The sequence below is a fragment of the Stegastes partitus genome, unplaced genomic scaffold, assembly GCF_000690725.1.
Source record: "Stegastes partitus isolate 25-593 unplaced genomic scaffold, Stegastes_partitus-1.0.2 Scaffold506, whole genome shotgun sequence".
Classification (NCBI taxonomy): Eukaryota; Metazoa; Chordata; class Actinopteri; family Pomacentridae; genus Stegastes; species Stegastes partitus.
In genome coordinates this window covers 171,095-198,674 of record NW_007578237.1, presented here as the reverse complement: position 1 = coordinate 198,674, position 27,580 = coordinate 171,095, and the positions used below count along the sequence as shown (strand labels likewise).

Genomic DNA, 27,580 nt, shown 5'->3' with positions numbered 1-27,580 from the left:
ACAGGATGACTTTAGAAAAACCTGCTGGTGTTTGTCACAGCGTGTTTTCTGGTAAAAACCTGAACATTCAATTAAAACCGTTCTCTATGTTTTCATCAAGAGTTTCTCGGATGCACTAGAATGTGTAGTTTTTGCTAAACTCAACATCCATGAGCTGATGTGCTATCTGATAAACAGAATAAATGGCCACACACAAACACACACAGCAGGCATATGGTGCATATATCAGAGTTGTTTCCTATTCTCTTTCTACTGTAGCTCACAGCAGCTGAAAGAGACCGAGACGGAAAGCCAGAGAACAGTGTGTTCCCCCTGTGGGCACAGCTCGGTTGCAACACGTCTTCATTAGCGCGGCAATTGTCTTACTATTTTCATCAGTGCTGGGAAAGACGCCTCCATAGCCGAGCCTGCATGTGTGCAGGAGACGAGATAACCGTTCGATTTGGTGTTGGGGAGAGTTCCAGCGCTGCTGCCATCACAGCATCTTCCCACTTCACTTCTAAATCAACTCTGGGAAAAGTGCTGAAAAGCATCAAAGCGCTGAAAGCAAGTCAATTCACACCAATATCAGTGTTACCTTTCAGAGGGGCTGTCCTGGTCGACTTGCTAAACCGCAGCTTTTTATTCCTACACACAGACAGACAGACAGACAGCAAAGCAAAAGCAAAAGTTTCTCTTCTCTAACACCTCAGGAAGGAGACCTCTCTCCTCCTCCTCCCACTGCTTCTCTCTTACACTCACTTCTTTACCTTTCCCACAATCCTTTGATAAAAGTGCAGATAAAAGAGAGTCTGTGCTCATCTCTCTGGCCATCCATCTCTCCTTGAGGTTAGCACCTCCTTTATTATTTACTATTAGATCAGTAGCCGTACACACACACACCGCCTTGTTCTACTAAAGCCTGTGTGTGTGTGGGCGCAGTCCACATAGTACGTCTTTGCTTATGTATGTCTGTGTGTTTTGTGCCCCTTGTGTATGCATCTGGTGTGTGTGTGTGTGTGTGTGTGTGTGTGTGTGTGTGTGTGTGTGTCCTTGGCTGGAGGCGGTGCAGTGTGAGGTTTTTGCTGCTGTCTGAAGTCGTCCAGCCTCAGTGTCATTAGAGGATCTCTTTAATCCAGACTTTGGGAGAAACTTCTGACAGCACGCTGCAAATAGAAGGCCCCGCCGCACATGAAGAGCAGCTCAGCTCCTAACAAAACACCAAGTTTAAAGAGGCCCCTGGCCTTTTTTCCTCCTCCCACTATTCTCTCCCTTCTTTCTTCTTTGCTTTTTTTCCTGCCCTCTGTTGCTTTTACTTCACCCTAGGGAAACATGCTTGCCTTATCTGCGCAGGAGGACCACCCAGGAAAGATGACTCAGGCGCTGGTGTGTGTGTGCGCCTGTGCGTATGTGTTTACGTGCTCACAACACGGTTGCTGCACAATCATTTGACTGAGTGTAGCACTCACATTTTTAGAACTTTTGCTGTTAATATTAATGCATGCCTATACCTGCATGGATTGCTCTGAGCGCTGTGTTTGTTGGTGCTTGTGTGCGCGTGTGCCTCGCTAATCCTTTGAGCCGAAGTTTGGAATGAAAGCAGAGGCACATTGCTGATGGAGAGGTGAGCGAGGCCTTGAAGCTTCCGACTGTGGGACTGTGCAGCAGACGAGCACCGCTGCCCATATCTCTCCACTCCGGCCACGTGTTATTCTCCTTCATGTCCTCCCCTCCGCCGCCGCCGCCTCCTCGCTATCTTGCTGCTTCTCATTTTCACCTTTCTGAACTTTCTCTTTTCCTTCTCTCCTCCTGATACCACGGCCACATTTCTCTCTTTATCCTCCCGGGCCTTTTTGTTTTGCAATTTCTCCATACACCTTTGTCTTCCATGCCTCCTCCTCCTCCTCCTCCTCCTCCTCCCTACATCTCTCCCCAAGGAAATCAGATTTCCCCTTATCCCGGCCTGTTTTCAATGATCCCATTCTGCATGGCTGATAAAGACCATATCACCCTGAGCATCTGGAGACACTTTAGCAGGATCTTCTACACATGGTCATTAACGCACCTTCGCACGCTCGGTACTATAGAAACAACCTGCGTCTGGAGCGTATGTTCAGATTTAGGACAAACGATGGAGGACCACCAGCGGACCAGATGTGTTTGGACAAGAGAAGTTCCTAGATCAGGTTGAAAATTCCTGATCAGGTGACATGTTTCCCTCCGTAGTGTGCAGGTGACCGCAGCATGTGGCCTGTTTTATTATTTTCAGCAGCCTTTTCGACTGACGCCATGTCTTTGTCAGAGTCTGTGCAGTACGTGACGGTGGTTCAGTGTAATACGACCATGGCCTCTGATGCTGATAGTGACTAAACACTTCCAAAGGTCTCTGACTCACTAAGCTCTTCTGTTCATCAGCAGAATCTTCCCTATTAATACAGTGACAAGTGTTGAACTCCTGCCCTCAGACTTGTTTTGAGCATCAGATGTAGAAGCCACAAGAAAGAGGAGAACACGTCAGCAGTGGTCCTGTAGTCAGCCTCACTTCCCAGAAGACCTGGTCCAGCAGCGCTGTGTCACAGTGCAGGGAATCAGAGGTGGGTTTGGAGAGGGGGCTGCCATGTCGGGGCTCTCGTCCTCCTCGGCGATGTTAGCTACAGCTCTGTAGATACCGGCTAAATCATCACACGTGTTTGAAGGAAAGTCACTTTGTCTTGTCGTCACTTAATGCAAACTCTGCGTCTTTTCTGTATTTCCCAACGTCTGAAATGCATCTCAGAAGACTCCCCACCTGTGCAATACATTCAGTGTTCTTCAACCAGTGACAAGGAAGGAGATGCAAAGGAAAGGAGGAGATGCCTCAGACTCTCACGCCTTCCTTACAATCTGAAAGCAAACTGTGTCAGCTCCACTGGAAATGCTTTTCCAGTGTCATTGAGGCTTTGATTCACCAATAAACAAAATGAAATGATGAAATGGAAAGCAAGGGCTTGCACTGGATGGAGACGTGGGCTACAACCGGGCCGTGACTGGCTAAGAAAGAGCCCGATTAATAGGATAAGCAGCTGCCTTTCGTGCCGAAGAGCTGAAACTGACCTCATGATAGTCAATTAATGTGTGCTGATCCAAAAGTCCATCTGGCGGAGGATTAAATGTGCCTCTAGCTGCACTGTGAAGTGGAATTACCTGCATTAGGTCCAGGTGGGCTCACGTTGTGTTTCAAATTACTGAAGGACTGGGATCACATGACGCAAATAACAGAAAATATCAGGCGAGTTTCAGCTGCTGTGAGATCTTCTGTAGCAGTCTGACGGCCAACAAAACAAAAGTTTCTGCTGTTTTTGGGAGTGTGTGTTGCTCCCGTCTTTGCTTTTTAGTCGGGAGTTCTCAGAGAGTTGCTACTCAGAAGTTCATCCTGGCCCTGAAGCTTTACAGTCTGTGTGTGATTTATGTCAGTGGAGTGGGTTGTAGATCAGACAGTCATGCCTATCACCTGGACTGTGTTTCCCTCAGCTCACAGAACCAACAAGCCAACACCTGGCCTACTCACTCAACTCCAGCGGGGGGAGACACTGCGGATATTGATGCTAGCCGCTTCCCCACACACTTGTTGGAAATATGTGTGTGTGTGTAAATGCATGTCTGTGTTTTCGTGTTAAGGTGTGTGTGTGTGTGTGTGTGTGTGTGTGTGTGTGTGTGTGTGTGTGTGTGTGTGTGTGCATATCGCTTGCTCTGCTTTCCATTCAGACTAATCAAAGATGAAGTGTCCACATGTGCACTCTAAACATCTGGTTCTGCGTCGTGTGCAGGAACTGGCCTCGCTATAACTTACAGGCAGAACATAAAAAAAATCTGCCCTATGCACACACACACACACATACATAAACACACACATAAACACACACATACACACACACACACACACACACACACCTACATAAACACACACACACACACGTACACACACTCACACACACACACACCTACATAAACACACACATAAACACACACATACACACACACACACACACACACACACACACCTACATAAACACACACACACACACGTACACACACATGCAGAGCGTTTTCTTGTTTTTCTTTCTTGCCTGAATCTTAGAAAGCAAAACAGATTAGATTCTTTATTGGCACCCTGGGGGGGATCTGATCAATGCAGGTACTGGAGTACACAGAGAGGCTTCTTGGTCCTCCTGTGATCCTGGATCTTTCTTGTTGCCTTCAAAGAAAGGAATGAGGAATGCAATTTTACAAAAGCTTAGAAAGTTTTGCTAATTCCCCGAGTAAGAAAGTCTCTTTTTCTGATTGTCCTTGTCTAAAAATAAGTTTGGGCTTAATGAGGGCAGCTTGTCGGTAATTACTGTCATGGCTTTATTATTAGCCTTTTAACACTGAACAAATAATCACAGGCTGCATCTGGGCTCGCTGTCCCTCTGTCCTCCCTTCTGTCCTCCCTTCTGTCCTCCCTTCTGTCCTCCCTCTGTCCTCCCTTCTGTCCTCCCTTCTGTCCTCCCTTCTGTCCTCCCTCTGTCCTCCCTTCTGTCCTCCCTTCTGTCCTCCCTTCTGTCCTCCCTTCTGTCCACTCTCCTGCGTCTCACTGGTTTTCGTTCGACTACTCGTTTCCTCCAGCCTCTCGTTCAGATGAAGGATGTGTCTCCTGGCAGCTCGGATGTAACCGTAGATCAGCGCCTATCAATTTGCGTCACTTACACATGACGCCACACGGATTTGGGGTTGTTTTTCTTTTTCCGTCACTCAGCCCACTGACTGTCTCTCCCTTCCCCCAGGCTCTGCAGGAAAAGGTGGAGAGTCTACAGAGGCAGCTGCACTGCTCGGAGAAGAAGCTGCTCAGCAGAGAGCTGGAGACTGAAGAGAAGGTAATGCACTTAGTCTTCTTCATGCTTGGACAGGAGAGTCAGGCATCTCAAACTCATTTGCTCCTCGCCGTCGCTCTCGCTGCCCAACATGAACTTTCTCACCCCTCTGCCCTCTTTTTGCCTCGTACCTCCACATCACCTCAACATGACTCCTTCTTATTAATCATACGAACCCCTCAGTGACTCCTTCACTCCCAGCCTCTGCTCTGCCATCACCTGACGCCGCCACAACCTGGCTCTTCATTTGCCGTCCTTACTTGATCCTCCAGGAGCCGCGGAAGACAAACAAAATCGATCCTTCCTTCCCCTCCTCTCCTGCCCTGCCCTCATCACTCTACCATCTCTCGTTCTCCTGTTCAGAGCCAGAGATATGCCCCCTCGCACATTTCCCAAATTCCTTGAGATCTGGCTTCAAGAGCCAGCGCCTAGGGCCAGGAATGCCACCACTGCCTGTGTTCAAAAGGGAAGCCTGTGTGTGCACACACAGTCACACACACTCCCCATGGCTGTGCAGAATGCCCTGTAATCAGGCTCTGTTCTGACCTTGACACACACAGAGAAGAAAGCACTAATGACTGCACTCACACAGGAGGTTGTTCTTTGTACCGAGGTATGTACACCAAAGGCATTCATTTTCTGCTGTCCCCTCTGATCCACCCACTGACCCTTGTGCACACTTCACACACTCGTCACACACCTCAGTGTCTGGCTGTCATAAATCTGCAGGAGGAGGTCAGCGGTTTTTAGGAGCCTTTGCTCACTGACCCAGTCCCAGAGGCGCTGCGTATTGTTTCCTGTGACCCGGTCCTGAATCCGCCGCCGTCGTGTCACACACGGCTTCTGGTGGCTCGTTTTTTAGTTTCACACTTCTTGATTTGTTGTGTTATTTTCTGAGTGTAAAGTTTGAAATGTGTGCGTTTGGTGCTGCAGACACAAGGAAACGTTCCCGCTCTGTTCAAACTGCTGCCAGTGGTGGAGTCACTGAGAGAAATCGGATCAGGATCGTGTTTCAGATGCTGGGTGAACATGTGTGTGTTCAAACAGTGACGTTGACTTCAGGTAGATTGTGTTGAATCAGTCACATGTTGACCCACAACAGTTCCAGGACATTTTACTTACAACTGAACGATTGTGGACATAAATTCTATTAATTCAAGTTGCTTTTAATATTTTATTCAGCACATTACAACATTTGATTGCGGTCAAGGGAGATTAGTCTCGCTTGGTGGAAATTTTCAACACTGGCGCCAGTAAGAAACATTAATTGTGGTACTAATAACCAAAAGTGCTGCTTTCCGATGCAAAAACTGCGAAGTTAGATTTTAAATCAGGCAGTATGTTGAAGCGAAGAATGAGTAAACAAGACCGAGAATCTGACGAAGCATTTGGTTCCAATTTCAGGCACTTGACAGGATTTGATTCACTGCCACAAACACATTTCACTAATTTATCACAGATTTTTTTGCTGTGACAAAGTTGGCAGCAACGAGACAAACAGGAAGTGAGCCATCGTAGGGTAAGAGCGAAGTAATCAGCCAGAAGAGCTGATGCCGATAAATGACAGGACAGAGGACACAGGATCAGGAACTCTGAAGGTTGTTGGAAGACGTTTATTAATGAGGTGCAACAACTAAGGTTTCAACGGACTTCATCAGCGCCAGTAGAGGCAGTGATGTTTGAAGTACCTGCTGCATTCAGTCACATGTAGCATCCACAGGTGTTGCTGCTGTCTGTCCAGCCAATAACATGCTGCCAACCAATGTGCAGATGTACATTTAAAAAATCATAGAAGTCCTCAAACCTCCTGGAAAACACCAGAGACACAAAATGGAAACGATGGAGTGACTTCTGAATGTAGTCTCTGTATTTGTTTCAGTCATATTTTATGTCGGCACCGGTCCAGCTCATCAGACACTCAGAGTGGTCGGGACAGACCCATCATCCACCTGGCAGGTTGTCTGTGTTTTTATTGACTGATTATTGGTCAATTAAATACTTCAGGTTCAATGCAGAAAAAGTGAACAAGAAACACCAGCTGTCGCCTCAAACCAGGAAGTTAGCTTCTCTCACAGTGGCTAAGGCTAACGGCTAGCGGCTACGTTAGCAGGCAGCCACAGATTAACCAACTATTAATAATTTAAGATCTTAGTGGGCAATGAAAGTGATAGAACCCAGCAAGGCTAAGAAAATAGAGATGAGTGATCAGAAGACAAGCTGATCGATCTCAGTCGATCCACATAAACAGAGATGATTTAATCTCTCCTGTTTCTGTCGTACATGTTCAGTTACAGTCACGTTTAGGAGTGAAGAAGCCTCTGGGTATGAATGACAGGTTCCTGCTATCACATGCTGTTAAAACATTACATTTAATGTGTACCGGTTACTGCTCTTTCTTGATCACCAATAATGGGTATCAACCCTACCAGACCCACATCCGTTGATCCCTACCAAGTATCTCACATTTGCACACGCCCCATTAAGTCCTTCATGGCCTGCAGCAGCACACATGTTGTGTGTATGTTGACGCGTCCCTGCGGTCTGCTGTACGTCGGACAACCAAGCAGAGCGTCATCGATTTGCATGTCTGAACATGCGATACGTACAGAAAACATGTGTCTGCTGTTGCCTGACATTATGAGCAGGCTAACCACAGCTCGGCAGGATCATTAAAGTTCTGGTTTTTAGAAGGAAAAAACAATCCTGCCTTATCCCAGCAGCGGTGACATCATGAACCCAGTGGTCCACAGAGAGCCATGTTGGATCCACACGTTCACCACGCTGCAGCCTTTGGCTTCAATGAACAACTGAACTCTAAGCTGTCAGATCCGACAGATTCTTATGGCTGCACCTTTTATCGCTGCAACTTGACGAGAGGTTTGTTTTGTTTCTGACATAATGAAGTCCTTGATTTGTCATGTTTCCTCTGGAGATGTTTGTTCTGCCATCTGTGAAACGAGAAGCGAGCCCCGTGTTGCTGTTCTTCTGCCGTGGTGTTGGAGGTGTCGCACTCGGACCCTAAGACTTTTCATCCAGTAGAACTGAAATTCTGCTCAACCAGCTGTCCAGAGACAGTTTAGGTTGAATGTAAGCACTACGATAAAAGTGAAATAAGCAACGTGCTGCAGCCCCCTTTCATAATATTTCATATATTTACAGATGTTTTGTCTTTGAGTCTGTTTGCTGGACATCAGTTTGTCCCAGAAGCTGAAGCGATGCTCTGATCATTAACGTCGCTCCACGTAGACGAGGTCTTCCTGTAAATATGTGACGTGAGCGCTGCCCTCTGTCTCTGCTAGTGACAGAGGAGTTCTACCTCTTATTACACACTCAGAATGAATGTTTGGTCTCAAGAAGATAAAGTAAAACGAACAGTTTGTTCTGATTTATGACAACTTCTAATGAAATGATGTGCAACCAACAGGGACCTGGTTTCCTTAACAACCAGGTAGTTTTAATCACTGCTCACTTATTAATTGCTCAGATAAACACAAGTTTTTACGTTGATTAACTGTTTTCACGTCATTTAAAAGGAATTTTTAAGTGTTGTGCTTAAAAGCATTTTTAAAAAATCAAGATGCCTGAATCATGTTTTCTTCAGCAGGTCTTGGCTTTTAGGTGTTTGTTCCTGTTTTAAGAAGGTCCAATAATTCAACCTTGTGTAACCTGCAGGTCCTCCAACAGCATCCGAACATGATTTGAAATAAAGTTATCAAGGCAGATTTCACTTATTACAGGTTAATTTAGTTTTAAATCGGTTAACAGAGAAACTAGAGGTCATGCAGTTATCAGCAATATTATGTCAATCCAACCATTAAATATAATGTCTGCAGCTTGAAAGGTAGATCTAAATAAATGAGTGATGCACGATGTTAACATTTCTGGCCGATACCGATATTAACATTCAGCTTTTGTTCACACTGAGGGTAAGAAGCACGAGGAGAATGAAAACTGTTCAGAAGAAGTCCAAATTAGGCCACACAGTGTTTATTAGGGAACAAAAATAAAACATGTTGAAACATATTGAATGTTCCAGTCCAGAACCAGTTCAGTAAAAACATCAGTGAAACAGCAGCGATATCAAACGTAGACACGAAGGCGCTGATGTTGGACAACCATCGGCTAAACGTGTTCATCGGACCGGTACCGATACATCAGAAGAACCACTAATATCGGCCGATACCGATGTGGTCGTTGATATATTGTGCTTCCCTGAAATAAATAGATGAGATGTTCTTGTAACCACATGCCCTGAATGACTTTGTAGAGTGTACTGAGTTTGTTTGAATCCTCGGCCGTTGCTCCACCTGAACCTCTCCTGAAGCCACCGTCCCTCGGCTGGTTCGTAGCGTCTTGCATCGAGCTAAATGTGCGCTCAGTCCAGGAGCGTTGGTCCCTGTGTGGGACGGACTGACTCCTGCTCTCAGGTCAGTTAAACCTTTTGCTGTTGTTTGTTTGCGTGCAACTGTTTGCATTGGAGTACATCATACATGCACACGAGCTGTGGTGGGCTTCATCTGTGCATTGTGTTTTTGTGTATGATACTGAACCTAAGGGCATCCACTCTGGGTCTCCTCACGCTGATATTGCCCTAGTTTATCTGCCAAGACGTGTCTTTGTAATGCGATCGCTCACATGCTACAGCAGACTTCACACAGATGCTGCTCGCCGAACACTTGCAGGGCCCTTGCAGGCTCCCCCACTCTAAAATGGCAGATCATCAGCTCGCTGTGTGGTTCAATTCTGCTTGAAGAGAAGCAGACTGTTGAAGAGTACGGCTCTTTGTATAAATACATAATGATACAGTGGGCACGGTGAACTGTACAAGTTTCTGAGATGTATCCTGCTGCAGCACAGGAGCTGGGTGTAATGAAAAATAAATCATGTCTGTAGTTGTCTTCAGTATTGATGCAGACATAGAAATGCAGAGGAGTTGAACTTAAGTTCTGTAGGCTGACTGGTTTTCCTGTGTGCTGTTTTTGTTGAGGCACATTACATCAGCAGCCACCATCCATCCCATAGTTCTGAGAGCTTCACTCAGATCTGCAGCCTCCTCTAATCTCTGCCTGCCGTTTCCCTTTTTCTCCCCCCTCCGTTTTTGTGAAGCGGTTTCTTTTCTCCGTCTCACAGCAAAGCATTTTCAATTCAAATCGCTCCTTGGTGAACTCACTGAGTGCCAACTCAGTGGATGTGGAGGTGCAAACTTTGTGAGTGGCATCATTTTTGATGTACCCCCTTGTTCCTGACAAGGATTTTGTCACTTTGGAACAAGGGGGATATCAAAAATGTCTTTCCAGCAGCTACTCGCCCCCCAACCCGTCCCGCACCAGCCTGCACACACACACCCAACTTCATTAGCATACATCAAGCTTCCCAACGATGTGACAAACTTCATTTGAACGTTGAAAGTGTTGAGGGCTTGTTCCTTTCTGCTGGCAGCTGTCAAAAACCACACCATGTGACAGCACCGAATGCAAAGGAAAGTCAAAACCACAATCTAAAGACTATATATAGATGAAATGTTGTCATTTTAAGATGACTGGGAGGGGAAAAACGACTGCCGCTCCTCACAGTCTTCAAAACGGGAGAATCACGCTTCATCAGGAACAAACAAAATCTCATTTAAAAAAGAGCAGCGGAGATGAAAACTGATTTTCTTCAGAAAGTCAGAGTCCCTTTTCATTGCGAGGGGAAATAGTGGCACACTTTCTTGTGTTTCCCTTCCTGTCTTCTCCCGCCGACTCGCCTGCACGCCGAGTGCGTCAATGACCAAAACCTCACAGAAGGTTTGATCAGCAGCGTTGTTCAAAGGCTCCAACATCTGTCCTAATGGAGAGGAGCCTTTTCCTCAGACGCCATCACACGTCTCCTTCCACCTGTCAGGAAAACAAACATGCCTTTGCTGTGAAAAGAAGAGAAAAATGTGTGTTTGCATGAAGGAAAATAGAGATGTGAGAGGAGGGACCTTGGAACAGGAAAGCGAAGGCACAGCTGAAGGAGCAGCGTCTCTCAGGGAACCAGTCAGACATCTTTAGGGAGTCGGATGCTTCTGTTTTGAATTTTAACTCCATTGAGAGACATGGCGAAGGCAGAAATTTGAATTGGAGCTTTACCCATCCTTGTCTGCTTTTTTTTCTGCATCTGTTAGCTGAGCATAGGTTTCCACATCAGAGGTGTAGTTATAAAAAAACGGCTGCTGCTTCCACCCACACACATTGCATAGTAAACTATGGCTAAGCTTTAGATAGAAGTGCTTTGGAAGAATGTGACTGCGAAGGCTTTGGTCTGCTGCAGCGTGGAAAGAGCAGAAAACTGTCTCATATGCCTTCAGGTTCACGTACATACACGGTGCATCCGTGTGTGTTTGCACATACGTGTGCAACGATACAAAATGATGCTAGTTTTAGGATTAAAAACAATACAGATGTCGGATTTAACTGTAAAAAATGAAAATATTTAGTGTTTCTGCACAAAGTGGTTGAGCCACATTCACAGGCTGGTTGCATCATGTGGTGCGTTCGCTGTACTCCGGCCTTCTCTTTGTCGTGGCTTCTCTGCTGTGCAGCTGTATGTACAGTATCCAGTCATCCCGTCGCTCTCTGCGATGAGCACGCCGTCGCTGCCTGGCCCGTTCTAATGTATGGGACGGAAAATGGAGACAGCATCGCCACAAAGGAGCTTGTAATTTAGGCCGAGCGGATCTCTCATTGCTGCGGTGACGGCACCATACATGAACCAAGAATGCAAAACTAAGGAGCTTGGCTTTTGAAGAATCTCAGACTTATATTCAGAGTGGTTGGTAAGGGATGTGTTTATTCAACCATTGTTTATTGCTTCGGTCTGAGGTAGTGAAGTGTGTTTTGTCTTGGCTTCCCGTTTTGTTATGACTACAGAAGCTGCTATAGATAGAGACAGACATTTTGAAAATCTGCACTCGTGTTGCTTCAGCTCATTTTTTAAATCCTGGACGTTCAAATTAAAGCTTCTAAAAACCTGTTTTTTGCCACTTGTTTGAAAAGGTCACTTTCAAATTATCCCAGACTGGATTCTCACGCAGCAGCACCACGTATTTCTGTAAACTGATGGATTCTCCACCCAACCTTATTGGTCCGACGCTTTCAAGTGAACGGGGCACAAGGAGCCCGAAAAATTGGCAAAGTTGTGGCGGACTAATCTATTGCACACTGTGCCGAGACAAAGTGAGCCGCTTCATGTTGGGATCATTTATACTGGAGGCTGCTTTGAAGTGCTTCCCAATCCCTTTCATTGTGCCCAGGAAGATTAATTAGCCAAAGCCAGAACAATCAGTTAAATCCACAACAGGAAGATTATTTTAGGGAAACCAATCTTCTCCCCCTCCCCCTCGCCTCATTCACGCTCCCTTCACTTGAAAGATGGGACTGATGAGAGGTGGGGATCATGGGGATGTTCTTAGTGTTGGCTGGACTCTGGTTCTGTCCGGCTCATCGGGATGCCCAGACTCTCCCCTGGTTACACCTTGAAATATGTGGCTGCAAACTGTTGCTTCTCACAGTTAGCTCCTCCGGCTCTGTCAAACTGCTCATCAAGCTCCAAATTAATTGATTCAGCAACTCTTCAGAATGCTGTAAATGCTTTTTTACAATACCGTAAAAGCTCTGCGCTCGTGCACGTCCGCGTATGTGTGCGTCTCCATTCATGTGTGTTTGTGGGTAAAAAGTGGGGGTTGCGCTAACCAAACCCTTTTCAACTTCTATAATCAGACTCTGGTTTAGTGGAGTGTAATTTAGCCCCAGACAGACTTCCTCCAGTCCTCCCCAGTGGAGATAGCTAGCTAGCTATTGAGCTGCTGCAGCGTTTGATGTGTGCTGCCCTCCACCGTGGCCCTGTCTTCTTCCAAACCCAGCTGTGTGGAGCCCATAAATGCATTGTGTCAGATCTGGCTGTAGTCAGCGGCAGCCAGTAGGGGGTGTTATGCAGAGCGAGGCTGGGACCCCCTGTGGAGATGTGAAGGAGCTGTGAAGAGCGAGGGAATACTCTGAGCCATGAATAAAGAGGGGATACCCACAGTCAGAGCAGTGAGAGTGAGTGTGCCTCCTCCAAGCTGTTGGCTCGCTGTTTGGAACTGTGTGTGTGTGTGTGTGTGTGTGTGTGTGAGAGCAGCACTTATTCAGCAGTAATAATATATAACTACAGATCTGATGCAGTTCATTCATGTAAATATTGTGTAGTGTGTGTCCGTAGTGCCCCTCAGTTCTTCTCTTCTTCTTATTGATATTGTAGATATGGTGTAAATGCATCACCTCTTTGTTTTGTACTTTTTCTTTCTGTCACTTTGCGGCTGTGATGTTGCAAGTTTCTCCTTTTGGGACTAATAAAGGATTTTCTATTAATTAATGATCATTTGTTCAATTGTGAGCCTCTCTCACCTGTTTAAGAGCCTTGAAAAAATGTGTGTGCGCGATTATTATTATTGTTATTATTATTATTATTATTATTATTATTATTATTGTTGTTGTTGTTGTTGTTGTTCATAGTAATACTTATCATGTTAAGTTTGATGTTGCACACTATGTGACAGGAGCACAGAGTGTCTGATGAACACCAGTGTTCTGGTTGCTGATCACTCTGACGCTCCTTTAGCTTTACATCCATGAGGCCACTTTACAGCGACTTCGTACCATCAGATGCAGCATCGTGTCGGCTTCCTGCCAGAAACAAGAGCTGCTGGTAGGAGGAGGTGTTACGGTGTCAGCAGTCGTTTGGTAGGACGGAGTCATTATGACCGGAGGAAGCAGCAGAACAGCAGAACAACAGAACAGCGGCCGTAGTGTTGAACTGATCTGTGTTTGTCACTGACTGAAGCTGCACCTGAACACAAACCAGAATGAGAAGTTTCAGAGTATTCCAGCGTTCATCATCAGGTTTCTCATTTCCATGCAGAAACATGAACACTCCGTCGTAGCCGGGACGTCCGTGTGAAGCCAGGTATCGATTCCTGAAGTCTCCAGTTCCTGTTTACTGCCTCCTCCCTCTGTCTTCTCAGGTGACTCTGGTGCATCAGGAGTACGAGCAGAAGATCAAAGGTTTGATGCCAGCTGAACTCAGACAGGAGCTGGAGGACACCATCACCTCTCTGAAAGCTCAGGTGAGAGCTGACTGGTTGCCAAGTACGGATCAGACTAGAACCAACTCGCAGAACACATTCAGTCTGTTGACTTTAGGCCCAAGAATGTAAAAAAATACTGTTGAGGCTCAAGTTTTATGTGTTCAGTCTGCAAAATATTTATCATCTGCTGTCTTTTCCTTTTCCATGAGTCCATTTTAAATGTAGAGCTGCTGTTTGTTTTACATGCTGCACAGTTCTTCAGTGATAACTGTAGTGAAGCGCAGCCTCGTTACTGCTTCTGACTTCATCTCATACTTCAGCAGCTCCTCTTTTCCTTCTTGGCCACTTAAACTCTTCACTACAGAGAAAATGAGTGAAATGATAAAAATTGAAAGGAATGAATTCACAGTAAAATGTGCCAAAAGTCCAATGAGAATCCTGCAGAGTGTTCAGGTGACGTGATGTTCTGGCCCGTGAGGCCCTGCAGTGAGCACCAGGCTCTGCTCAGCCGGACCCAGCATCGTCTTCATGTCGGTACCCAGAATCATCCGACTGATCCAGCTCCTCCGGTCTCACAAACAGGTTCTAGTCGTAAAAGTTCTCACATGACTCGCTCACCCAGTGCACCGTTAGCATGTCTGAGCGGAGACGGAGCAGCAACTGTCTCGTCAGGTTGGACGAATGCAACGTTCTCGTTTAGTTTACCAGATCCTCGTTAGCTGCAGACGCTGTCCTTCCTGATGGAAACAGAAAGCTTTACATTTTGACAGCATGACGACGGCCGTGATGTGGCTGCTGGTTGAGCTACATGTGGGCTAGCTTAGCATGCTGTTAGCTTAGCATGCTGTTAGCTTAGCATGCTGTTAGCTGGTGATGATGATGCAGCGAATAGAAGCTGGAGGACTGTGTTGGGTTGGGTGCAGCTAAAACCAGGATTTATGTCCAACCACCATCACTGTACAACTGGTTCCAGTGACCCACTAATGGGAAGGAACCAGGTGTCGGCATAAAGAGTCAGGCCGTTTCTTTACCTGCATTCATACTGAACAGCAGCTCATGTTGACCTTTACATACAATACATACAGTCTAACATCATGTATGTGTAACAGACCTTTACATTAAGCGTCCTTTGAGCTGTGTAGTGAACCAAACCTGCCGTGTTAGTGAGCAAGGCACTGGATCCCTGATCCAGCCACCTTCCTGCTGAGGGCAGATCTTTGTAGGACAGGTCCTTCAGACCCTCTGAGACCCTCTTGTGTCTCTCCTTCTGTAAATTAATCAGAACTGGTAGAAAGTGAATCTGAACACTGTGCACGACTGTGTGCGCCGGAGCGATTTGTTTGAACGAGACCAAAGATCTGTTCGGTGCGGTTTTGGTGCAGCGCTCGATTATAGATGTTGCTTTCACTTCGGACCCGGCCAGGCCTCCTCATAAACCTTCATCTCTCCTTGTCTCTCCGTCAGCTCCCACAGTCAGTCCTGCACAACCGCATTCATGCTGCATGTTTCCCTCTGAGCCTCGTCTCTCACTAATAAGGGCTTTGCTTTTCGCAGCATTTACATTCTAAATAACTGTGTTGTAACAATAATAAGAGCGTGCAGTGTGAGCTTTTGTAAAATGGGCTCATCATAAACCCCTGCCTTGTTCAAATAGGTCTTCCAAGATCCCGTTTCAATGCCCAGACCACAGCTCTGTGATCGGATATGTTTATAAAATGTAATTCATGACCAGAGCGGTCTCTCCTCTCATTGACAGTGTCTTGGGTTTTGCACATTAAAGTGCATTATTTTTACATAGTAAGAAAAGGAAAAAAAGGTACGGAGAGTTTTGTGTCTCTGGAGGCATCTGACCGCATTTCGGTGGGGCTTTGCATATACTTTACCCGTGTGAGGTGCCAAATGAAATGCTAGAACTTGAACTGAGGTCTCCCCCACAGAAAGGAATGTACCCTGGGCTCCAGTACGGTAGTCCCAGAACAATACGGATTCTTTTGGAGCTGTGATTATTCTGCCAGGCTCTGGATGCCGTGTAAATGTAGATGGGGTTTATTTTCACTTTAGCCAAAGACACTTCATAAATAAACGTACGCTTTGTAGCCCAACAACAGAACGGTGCCGCCTCCTAACCTCGGCTAACCTGGTCCAGAACCGTCCCCGTGGCCCGGCTTGCCTTCACCCCGCTGCCCCGATCCCTGACCTCCGACCCCTGCTCTCAACAACCAGGCTTTTCTTCCTCTGTCCTCTACTTGGCTCGCCCACTTGGCCCAGAAGCATTCCTCCACTTCCCATTTCCTCATGTTCCTGCTGACAGCGCGCTACGTTGGCTGCGTTTTGCATCGTTGTGTGTCTGTGTTGCAGGTGACCTTCCTTCAGAAGAGAGCGTCTTTGCTGCAGGAGGACCTGGACGCCTGTCGCAGCAGGAGGTCAGCACCGCCGGTTAGATTGTGTAGAAACGTTTAGGCAGACTGTGTAGGTGAACATCCAGCAGCGCTCCTGTATTTGAGCTTTTTCGTGGTGCAGATGCGTTCGGTGAAGTGTTCGTCCGGAGGGCTTTGATTTGCCTCCCATCCATCACACTGTAACAGCCATTTATGTCTTTATGAGCAGCATCCATACATAGGCAGTGATGAGAGAACTTGTCAAACGCTGCCGTCGCTCACATCTCTGCAAACATCTCTCAGGACTGTCAGTCAGACACTTCACAGTAAAAAGCTGCTTCACTGTACTCCTGCACTTCTTAAAGCCACTCAGATGTTGGGAATCATAAAGCAGCAGTCAGTCAGAGCGTTGGCTTGAATTTATTTCCAACACCTTTAATGTTGATGCCCCTGAATGATGACGTCAGTGTGAAGGTTTAACACCAGGACTCTCTCTGCACAGGTGACAGGAAGAACCACGGCTGAGCTCGGCGCCGTGAAGCCGTGACCTCCGTCAGATGTGAGCAAACTTGACTGTTGCCGTATTTCACACACTCGTCATGCCACCGGAAACGCCATCTTTTAGTTTGATGTCCTCATTAAATATTTATTCATTGTCTTGTTGGCAAAGAAGGTTTTTAGGTTTTTGTTCAAGTTTTCTAATTTAACTTGATGTTTTTCATATTTGATGTCACGTTCTGACAGAATCCATCGTTTTTAATAAAAGCTTTGCATCGTTTTTTTGTTGTCCTGCTTCTTTGGGTTCATTCTGAGCATGTTTCTCATCTTCTTCCAATACCTCATAATTAGTCCCTCAATTAGGGGAAGTCGTGCTGCTGCCTTTGTTTTTTTATGACCACAACATGCATGTTAACCAAGATTAGCTGTGTGACTGAAGTCAAAGACCTTCACTTCCAATCTCTCCCATCACCATGTAGCCTCTCTGCTCAGGCCTCCGTCTGAACTGGAAGGGGTAGTTGGGGGTTTGTGGTTGGTTCAGATAAAGAGCGCTGCGAGTCGATTGTTTGAACCTCAGGCCAAAGGCTACAGTTCTGGGCCCCAGTGTTTCTGCCACTGCTTGTGTTTTACCAGCGGCTCCACTCAAACCCAATGACTCAGACGCTGGAGTCCACAAAATGGCCGCCATGTCTCCTCCAGAGTCGGGAGGTTTTGATGATAATAACATTTGGTGGACCAAGGAGAGGCTTCGTAATGAGCCCCTATCCGCTGGTGTTCTGTGTCTCTGGTAGGTGAGGAATGCGTGGCCTCGAATACTGATCATTTCCAAAGAATCTTTTTCTTTTTTCTTTTCTTGGAAAACAGTTTGGAGGTGTTATTAAATTCCTAAATCAGATTTGATTTCAAAGAGGCCTCTGCACTTATTTGCATTGGAATTGCTTTCTTTTTACACCCGCAGTTCGCTCACTTCACGTGTTCCTATTGTCCTGCTCGGCTGTCTCCAAGTGAAACACGATTCCTCTCTCTATTTATTTGATGTGCTGATTCTGCTGCCCAGGCACAGAGCGAAGGAGAAAGGGAAGAATAGAAAAAGAGACAAAAGGAGAGACGACTGTCAGACCAACATCTGAGAAACAGGAATTTGGTCTTTCAGCACAAAGCCTTTGTCGGCTCTGTTGTTTCTGGACGAGGTGCACAGAGGATTCAGAGCTGTTGCAACACTCAGCCCTCGGTGGAGAAGCATTTAAAGCTCGTTTGTTTCTTTGGTTTCTTTTCTTGCATGGAGCATATCTGTGCGTTTCACATCATGTTGGTCGTGGCTTCAGTCTCCCTCGTGAACTAGTTCCTACGTGGTGTTGTCTGAGCTGCTGTAGGTGTTCAGCCATTACAGCGTCCTCCACAGGTGAAGCCAAGATGAGAAACAAGGGGCTCAGTTTGTGACATTATCTGTAACCAGAGTCACATCGATGTCTCGACTCTTGTTTGGTCCAACTCCACATCGTCCCACTGACCTGAATGATCGCTGTTTGCACCATTCAGTAGTTTCCCGGGTCTGGGATAAGTAGACTATATTCTGTTCTGTTCAACACATGCGATATGATGGATGGCTGCACTGTGAACTTTCTACTCTACTGGCTGCATAACTAACTGTTTACCTCCATACATGGGCTGAGCTTTACTTCACAAACTAAATTAGCCTTCAGAACACGACTTACTGAAGAACGGCTCCGGCCTGGCAGATCTCACAGAACATCAGTTAAAACAGTTTGCAGCAGAACATCTCACGTCCTGGTCTTCATATGAAGTCTTCACATCCAGTCAGTGAACACCTGGAAGTGTCGTGCCGTGATGAAGGTGGGTTCAGTGTTTTGAATGCTAAGAGAAGTGGCTTCCTGTTTTATCTCCTTTAGGATACTCTGGTCCGTCCTTTATGAAGGAAAGGAGATGATGCCGTCCCACAATTCCTTGCAGCAGCAACATTTAACTCACTACCTAGCTTAGTGTAAATGCAATCAGATTGTCTTCGCGCCATGGTTGTTTTTTCCTAAATCAATTCCCCTTCACATCCTTCCTTGACCTCTTTGACCGTAGTCATGGGTTCATACGTGTTCATGGCACCGTTCTGGCAAAGTGCCGGCATCCTCTTTGCTGCATCTCTTATCCTTCTCCAAGAATTCAGTGTCCTTCACGTGTCTTTGAAGTGTTCCTGCACTGAAATGCACAGATCAGAGATAAGCTTGATTTTTGGTCGTGTGTTGCAGGATTGCAGCCAAATTACACAGATTACATTCATACCTGTTGTATGTGACATGCACCTCGTGGCAGAGGAAGCTCTGGGAAAACCCAGACACGTTAGTTCAGCAAATGCAAGCAGTTAAGGAAGTAAATGACCAAACATCAGCACAGGTGGAGTGGGTGACTGCATTCAGTACAGTTCTAGTGTTGCTTTTACTCATAGAAATCTGACACTCAGCTCAAGATAAGATGACAAGTAGGACTCCTGTTGATCCCTGCATGCACCACATATCCACCGATGAGCCATCAGCCAGCACATGTGCTATTTATTAGCGGTTTCTGCTAACGCCTCTACCCGGTGGAGCTTGAACTGTCCCCCCTCGTCCTGTCCTTGTTTTCGGAGCAACTCTGCTGTTCTAAATCTCTCCGGGTTAAATGTGGGAACTGATGCACACGTTTGTCTCCTTGATCGTGCACAGAAGATGCCGCAGAATTAGTTGAGACGGATAAAAAAACGAAGCCTGAGAGGAGAGATCAGGCCACAAGTTGTTGCACCAAGTAGGTGCTTTGGAGAACTATGTGACATGCAGGTCTTTCCCAAATCTGTGGTCAGAGAAGCGGTTGTTAGAAGAGACGAGCCCTGATTCATTACGGTTGCTGCTGATACTGTAGATCTAAAGGTTGATGTGTCCCGAGGCTTATTTAGCCGACCCTTGTTTTGCTCATTTACACCCAAACAGGCTCCAGCCGTAACCTTTCCTTTAATCTGTGTTATTGCCCTGGCATAGTTTCACTCTAATTGATTGTCTACCACCAAAATTACCTCCGTAATTGCGCTTGTGTAAATACAAGGCATGAATGTCATTTCCACAGAGCCGACATGGCCCCATTAAGGATCAAAGCCCTCGCTTCCTCTGCCGGTTATCTCCACATCACACAGTGGACTGTTGTGTGACAGCAGTGGAGGGCGGTCAGGGAGCTCCAAAGGTTTCCACTCAGCCGCCGTATTCTCATTTCATGCTGCCGTATGAAGCTTGATCAGTTGAAATTTGGCCGACTTTCTCGTGCTTGAGGCTGTAATGTTTTGATGAGGGCTTTTCTTGAGTGTATCTACTACGAAACAGAAATGTCTGTCAACTGCCAACGTGGTTTCTTTATCCAGCGTTTGTTGTGTGTAATTGATTCTTGTAGGACGTCAGACGGGTTATTTGAGGGTGGGAATGGAAGGGCCATCGTTTGTAATCAAATGCCCAGTGATTGGAGTGTCCGCTGCCTCCCTTCACTGCGTCTTGCAGGATTTGCACCTGATCCGTGTGTCGGCTGCTGACGGGCCTCTGGGACTGACTGTATATCGGCGTGTGATTGACAAAGTCATTGTTAGCGTGAGCATGCGTGCCACTGGATCTTTTTATAGAGCTGTATTCTGAGTCAGACCCTAGGAGGCCGGTGTTTGGCTGCTGTACACTGCTTGCATAAATAAACCTGTTTATCGCCAACACTTCTCACACAACACCCCCGACGCCTTTCACTTACGCTGTTTATTCTGTCTTCCATCATGTTTCCTGCGTTCTCCGTCTTTGTCTCTCTCCGAGCTGGTGTCGGTGTCTCTTTGTTGACATGATATTTATGGCAGTGAGGTTTTTTTTTTCCCGGCCCTGTCACTCAAACGCAACAGGAGCTATGAAAAGGATATGCAGCTGAGTGATCTGAGAAGGAGTGTGTTGGAGGCTGTACAGCAGGTTGTGCTGGTGTGACTGTGGCATGAATCTGCCATCTGGGCCGACGGTGTGGGCTGAGCAGAGGGACAGGAGTCTGTGCATTCAAGACGAGTGGGAGGTTTGTCTGTATCGCTTGCCCTATGTCTCTGTCTGGGTATCTGATATCCCTGCCTCGCATTTTCTCTTTATCTCCCTCAGCCGCTCTACCTAAAGTGAAGATGGGTAAGTAGACGACGGCGACGTCGTCGCTAATGTGCATAAAAATGCTCCTGGTTGTGCTTGATCTTGTCTTTCCTTTAATCTCTGTGCTGTGATGGTCGTCCTGCTGCTTCAGGCTGCAGCTCTCACTGCTCAGTGCCTTTACATTTATTTCTTGGTATTTTTTCGGGTTCCTCAACTGACTCAAAAGAACAAGACATCACGCGGACGGAAGTGAACTCAGAGGCCGCTGAACTCAGCATTTACAGTTTTGTTGTGTGATTTCAGCAATTTGATGAAAGTCGTGTCAGTTTTCGGTGTCTGTAGCTTGAAATGCAGTGAGTTGGTGCCGTCCACGCCCCCTTCAGGAAGAACACTGTTGGCCCAGTAGTGAAAGGCATTACTGAGCAGGTGAGAAGAGGACTTTTATTTGCTTCTAGCTCCCTCTGAGTGATGGTTTTGCTGAGAACACGACACAGCCATCATTTCTCACTCACTGTACAGCAGGTTTGTCAGCCAGCAGAGCCGAGGCTTAGAAATGGTCCAGAAGTGACTGCAGGTTCACGTGTCGTCTTAACGGGCTGCATTTGATCGACTGTTTCCAAATAAAAACAGCTTTCCTGGAAGTTTGGCCGTATTAAAATGCAGGATATGTGAGCAAACAGAGGAGTTTAGGTTGCATTGAACTGGTTCTTGTTTCTTGGTTTCTCTAAGTTTCTGCCGTCTCTGAGTGTCTTTAGCTTCAGAGTTTCCACAGTTGTGACCTGTAGGCAGACCATCAAAGCTAATAATAATGCTAGCCACATTAGCCTAGCAACATGCTAACACTAACAGCTATATTTTGATGGTGACAAACCCAAATACCAGCATGGTTCTGGGTTGGTACCATCCAGAACTTTGCAAACAACCAGAAATGAATTGTTCATGTTGTTGCCATTGTTGGTCCTTTTGCATTTGTCCATAGACGGTCTATTAAAGATAACTGTCACCCATTGGTTGTTAGAATACTGATTTAGCATTTGGCTATCGGCATCTTGGTCTTTTGAAACCAGATGTAAAGAGCAAGTTAGCAGCCCAGCAGTGACCTGACAATCACAAGGCAGCCCCGCCCTAAAACACATTTTCCTCTAACGTTGTTTCACCAGATGAACACCGTGCTGCATTTAAAACTAGAGATTTCGACCGTAAATGTTTGAGGAAACTGTCCACTGAGGAAACAGATCAAGTGAGAAGAAGCTTTTCTCTGAGACTTCTAAACAGTCAGACTCCAGAAGAGTCGCCCCCTGCTGGTCATTAGAAAGACTTCCATGTTGGTTTCATTTGTCAGATCACGAGAAAACAACCATCTTTTTTATACAGTCTGTGGTTTTGCTGCTGTCACAGACAAGACAGACGTCACAGTGAAGTGGGTGATCAAACATAATGGACGAGTGTCAGAGAGCATCACTGGAAGGCATCAGCAGTCACAAGCTTATCAACACATGCGCTGCTCGTCAGAATGAAAGCACCATTTAGCCTTTTCTGGTTCCACCTTTTCACCAATCAGCTACTGACCTACTCATGGTGTCATCTCCCAACGGCGATGCTCTGGTGGCTTCATGTTGGCTGGATTCCAGTAATTCTTTCTAAAACGCAAAAAGACACCAATGAGGAACCAAAACTAGCTTCAACATTTCACTGTCCCACCGTCACTGAGCTACTCCTGCAGAGTTGTCCGTCTAAAATGATGAGAAGTGGTTTGAACTTCAGGTTGAACACTTATTCTGCACCTTCAGCACCTCACCATTGTTTTGTGGAAAGCTTCGTTCTCATAAATTACGTCTGTTTAAGGTGGATTTCTTCCTCCTTGAGCCGGTCTGTGTCGCTCAGTTCATGTCGTTGGAATAAATACTTCTTCACATTTTGCTTTCAGTCTGAACACAACGTGCACAAAAGTGTTTTAAAAAGACAATATAGAATTTCACTACTTACACGTCTCGCCTTTCGGTGGTTTGTTTTCTGAACATTTTATCTGCCAGCATTATGATTTAAACGCTGCGGTGGGAGATGCTATGTCATTCATTTTCTCCATCACATTTTTAACATACTTGGCTTAAAAACATTGGAATCAATCTTTGAAACTTCTCCTCAGGTCATGATGATCTTCATAAACACCCCAGAGGGCATGGCTTCTGTGTGCTGGATGTCTAGAAATGTGATAGACGGATATACGGCGTGAGATGTGAGCAGCGTGTTCAGATTGTGTTCTTGTCAAGCGAGACAGTGTTTGAGCCGTCTGCCCTCCCGTCTCCGTTGCCATGGCGCTCACCCTGTTGATGCCACGGCCCTTTAACAGAGGAGCAGGAGGCGGCGAAGAGATAAGAATCTGGCATCTGATGAACGAACGAGCCAGTTAATCACCTCGCTGGTTGGGGGAACCCTGCGCTCCGGAGTCAGGAAGTAGGAAGACGGGGTTAAAGCGACAGATTAGGGATGAGCGAGGGAGCCCGGGGTTCAGGTTAAGACTGATTCGGAGACGGATCGCTGTCCTGTCAAGCATGGCAGAACTGAGGCGTCCGGCCTGTGAAGTGTCTGCATGGTGCTTCAGCGCGAGCAGCAGAGGAAATGAAAGTCATTACTGTCAGTGTGGAGTGAGCTTCATGGCCCAAACGGGATTAGACAGTGCATCCGACATTGTTTCTATACATTGGTAGACTTAAAAGTCAAGCGCAAAATGGGATTAAAACGAAGGAAAAAACCAATAAATAACCTTCAACACCCCCCCTTCCCCTCTCTTTTATTTCCTCCCTGCCTCCCTTCCCTTTCCAATTCCCACCTATTTCATGTCTCATTCTCCCTTTTCTCTTCCACCTGTCTCACTCCCTGTTCCACTCTCTGACACATTTATCTTTCCCTTCTTCCATCTTTCTCATCCCCATCATCAAAATTCACAGGTAGGCGCAGACTCCCACTCGCACTTCTCTGTTTTGAAAAAAAAACAAAAAAAAAACATCCTTCTGAGGCCAATTGGTGTTTGAAACGCAGCTTCATTCCCCTCAAACTGAACCCTTTCAAAAACAACCCCCCATCACCACCACCGCCTCCTCTTCCTCGTTCAAAACATCCCCATAACAAACTGGCGGATTGTTGCCCTTCCTTAACTTTTAAGGGTATTATGCACCATGTCCAACTTCAAAGCCTGTCTTAACTCCACACTTTAATTGTATCTTCCCCAGCCCTCTGCGTGCCATTTGATTCTGCTGACAACAGCACTTGCGCCTCCGTCCTTCTCCTCTTCTTGCCACCGATGTTGTGTGTTGACCCCCTGCACCGCCGCCACCGTTGCTCTCATCGGCTTCTCGCTCCCTTCATTGTCCCCCTGTTGTCACCTGCTTTGAAGAGGTAGCCTCCATTTCCTCTCTCGGCAGTCGGTTGTCGCCCCGGGTGTGTACACACCAAACAAACTTGAAACAGTAACCCCCTGTCCTACATTAGCTGACTCTCTTTATCTGCTCTCTCTCTGTGCAAGCTGACTTCCTCCTCATGGCCCTGGTTGATAATTGCCATAAGCTTCCCTCTTGGTTTCATTTTCCATTGTCCTCCCCCAAATTCTTGGCTCTGGCTTGAGATAAAGGGATGAGCACTTCAAAGGGGTCTGCAAAGAGTTTAACCCCAAGCCGAAAGGAACAGCACACAATACTGTAATTGAGAGCAGTTACTGATCACAGAGCTGCAGCTCAGAGAGGACGGCAGCGGGAGACGCACTCTCAGTGTTTATGGCTGCAGCCGAGGTGGCCGGTAGCAGTTACGACCGACTCAGGAGAGCTCGCAGCACGTCGTAAAAGCCCTCCGGCCCTCTGAAGTGGCCACATAGGAGGTGTTTTCATCAAATCTAACTTCAGATAACATCGAGAACTCAGTTGCTTTGTGTATGTAAAGAAGGAAGCAGTCAACATTGGTGATTTATACGTCCCCTTTCGTCTCTATTTATAGTGCTCTTTGTAGTGGGTCTGAATTTGACCTGTCCCTGTAATAATATCTGCCCATAAAAAGAGACAGTTACATCCCATAACCTCTCCCCTCAGAGCCCTCTTTCAAAGGTCTTTTTATAGGGCCAGGAGCCAAGGACACCCCCGGTCTCAGGCCGGCCGCAGACCCGGGGTCAGCTCCTGGGGGGCGGCACGGAAGACCCGACCTATGGGGACCGCAGAGGGGGCTGACAAGGCAGGACACGAGGGCCCAACTGGCCCCAGGTACCGGCAGGGGGTCTGCACCATCGCCATGGTGATGGTTCCCACCCCGGTGTGTTTACTGTCAGAGGTCAGTGTGGGCCCTCCGGAGCTAACAAAGACCCACATTGTCTGGAGACACTCTGGATATTAGCCAGATGACCGGCGCACCTACAGACGGTGTGGACGAGCTCTGACCACATCACAGATTGTGCTTGTGCAGTTCAACTCGTTAGCATCCAGACGCTGAATGTACTGAACACGACGTCACACGACGCTTTTTTTGCATCATACTTAAGTACTCTTTGAAGGCATTCCCGCTGTTCATCCGTTGCTCTTCACGTGTGTATTCTAACTGTTCATCCATTAGCCTTTGTGGAACGTTTCGGCGTCTCTGCTCCTTTGTTTGCTAGTTTTTGTGCATGTTTGTGTAAATTCATCCAGGTTCTGGTAGTTCTACAAGCTTCAGACTTTTTGTGGTCACCTACAGAAAGACCTCGACTGTGTGGATGAGCTTTATGTGTTTGTGCAGTTTGACTCGTTAGCGTTTCACATCTGGCTCAGCTCCAGATGTTGAATGAACTCTTCACGATTTCCCAACATTTCTGTGTCGAGCGCTCATTCAGCAACACCACTGTTTGTTGCATTTATTTCTTTGACGGTACTTCAGCTGTACTTCCATTACCCTTTGAGAAGCGTTTTAGCGTCTCTACTTTAAAGCTAGCTATTTGTGATTCTTGGACATTTCCCCTTTCATCCAAGAAGCTTCTTGGGTTCAGACCTGGAGACGCTTCCTGGATGAAACATCTCCAAGTCCAGTTGCCTTTTGCTGAAGCTCTTGGGATTAGTTTTAATGCACTTTGAACGTGCGGCGTTCAGGTGTTGTAGCTTTTATTTTATTCAAAGTGTAATTTCAGTTTTAATCAATTGAGCTTCTCTGCAAACTTTCCACAAACCCCCCGAGGAGCTGCAGGCTACAAGCTGCTCACCGTTTGCCGGGACGGCGAGTTTGATGTCGACACATTGGGATTGTTTTTTGAGAAGGCGATAAAGTGGCCTTTGAGTGATGAGTGATCCCTCAGTCGCCGTGGCTCCCTTCAACAGCAGCTTCCTCTTTTATTAACCTTGATGGGAAGCGAGGCGTCCGGGGAGAAAGTTTCACAGCACCTTTAGCAAACAGGTTGATCAAAGTGTTTGCCGTCTTTGTACTGTACTTTTTTGGATCCTCCGTCCGCTGAGACAACAAGGACACACAGACACCTACTGTCTCCCTTTCAAGAATATAGCCAGTCATCCTGCACAAAGGCTCCCCTGTGACGGCTCATTTGAACACTAAAGACCGTCCAAAGCACGACCGACTCCATCCAATAAACACTGTTAGCATCACCGACTGTAGCCGGGACAAATAGAGGAAGTGTTGTGTCCAGAACGTCCACTGCCACCTGCATCCAAACAGCTGCTCTCAGTCAGTAGACGTGTCCTGGATGTCTGATCTGCCTTTTGTTTGTTTGTTCTCTTCATGTTATCTGCAGTTAAGAAGTGTGCACAAAGCAGAAGGCTGCAGAGAGGACTTACTCTTGTGCTGCTTAAATGCTATGATAACATCCTTCAGAGAACTTCTCCTGGGTGAGCAGATGTTTAATCTGCTGTGTATGCATGCGCCCTCGTTGCCACTGGTAGGAGCTGTGGAGTGATACCAGCTTTCATTTCCTGCTGCAACACACGAAATGAACATGAGATGAGAAAAGTGACTTTTGCTTTATTTGTTTATTCAAAAACAACTAAAGCTTCATGTAGAAAACTTTGGTCTGGCTGCAGCTCAGCAGGTCTTTGCAACCTGCAGCTGGACTTTCCCAAAGAGACTAAAAAAAAAAAAAAATCATTATTCGGCAGGATTATTGTGTTTTTGGTTCGTGGCCAAGAATCATCATATAGAGAAATAAATGTGCTGTTTAGCGCAGGTCGGTGCACGCATTGTGCAGCTGCGGGACTCCAATGGGTTAATCTGGAAAACTATGCGGGTCCAGAGAAGAGAAGGAAAAAAAAGCTCGCTGCGTCTTTAAAGTTTATGTAGCAACAGAGGGATTGTAGCGATAATGCTATTGGGGCGGTAGATCAGTTACTTCTGACGCTCCAAAGCCTCGGGGAGTTGGCTCAAGATTGCCTGTCTTTGATAAGGTCCTCACACTGGAGCTGCAACTTCGTGATCCGGGAGAAGATCGTGCGAAACGTGGCAAAAAGGCGCGCGCGTCGGTGAATAAACCGAGCCGCCTGTAAAATACGCGTCCGGCCGAACCGCTGCGACCCATCCGCGGAGGCTCCGGCTCCGGTTTCCATTTTTTCCGGAGGCTTCGAGCTGCATTTGTTTTTTATGCAGCTGTCGGGACCC

The 27,580-nt window shown here is 46.6% G+C and overlaps 1 protein-coding gene across 1 annotated transcript in view; it reads left to right on the top strand.

Moving 5' to 3' along the window:
* The window catches only part of cep112 (centrosomal protein 112), a 107,022-nt gene extending 89,910 nt beyond the window's left edge, over nt 1–17,112 (top strand). Inside the window, exons 24-27 of the mRNA XM_008287544.1 lie at nt 4,782–4,871; nt 13,894–13,995; nt 16,315–16,379; nt 16,837–17,112. Coding sequence (XP_008285766.1) covers nt 4,782–4,871; nt 13,894–13,995; nt 16,315–16,379; nt 16,837–16,840 — 261 coding nt within the window. The 3' untranslated portion in view covers nt 16,841–17,112. The remainder of the gene's footprint in view (nt 1–4,781; nt 4,872–13,893; nt 13,996–16,314; nt 16,380–16,836) is intronic.
* The last annotated feature ends 10,468 nt before the right edge of the window (nt 17,113–27,580 follow it).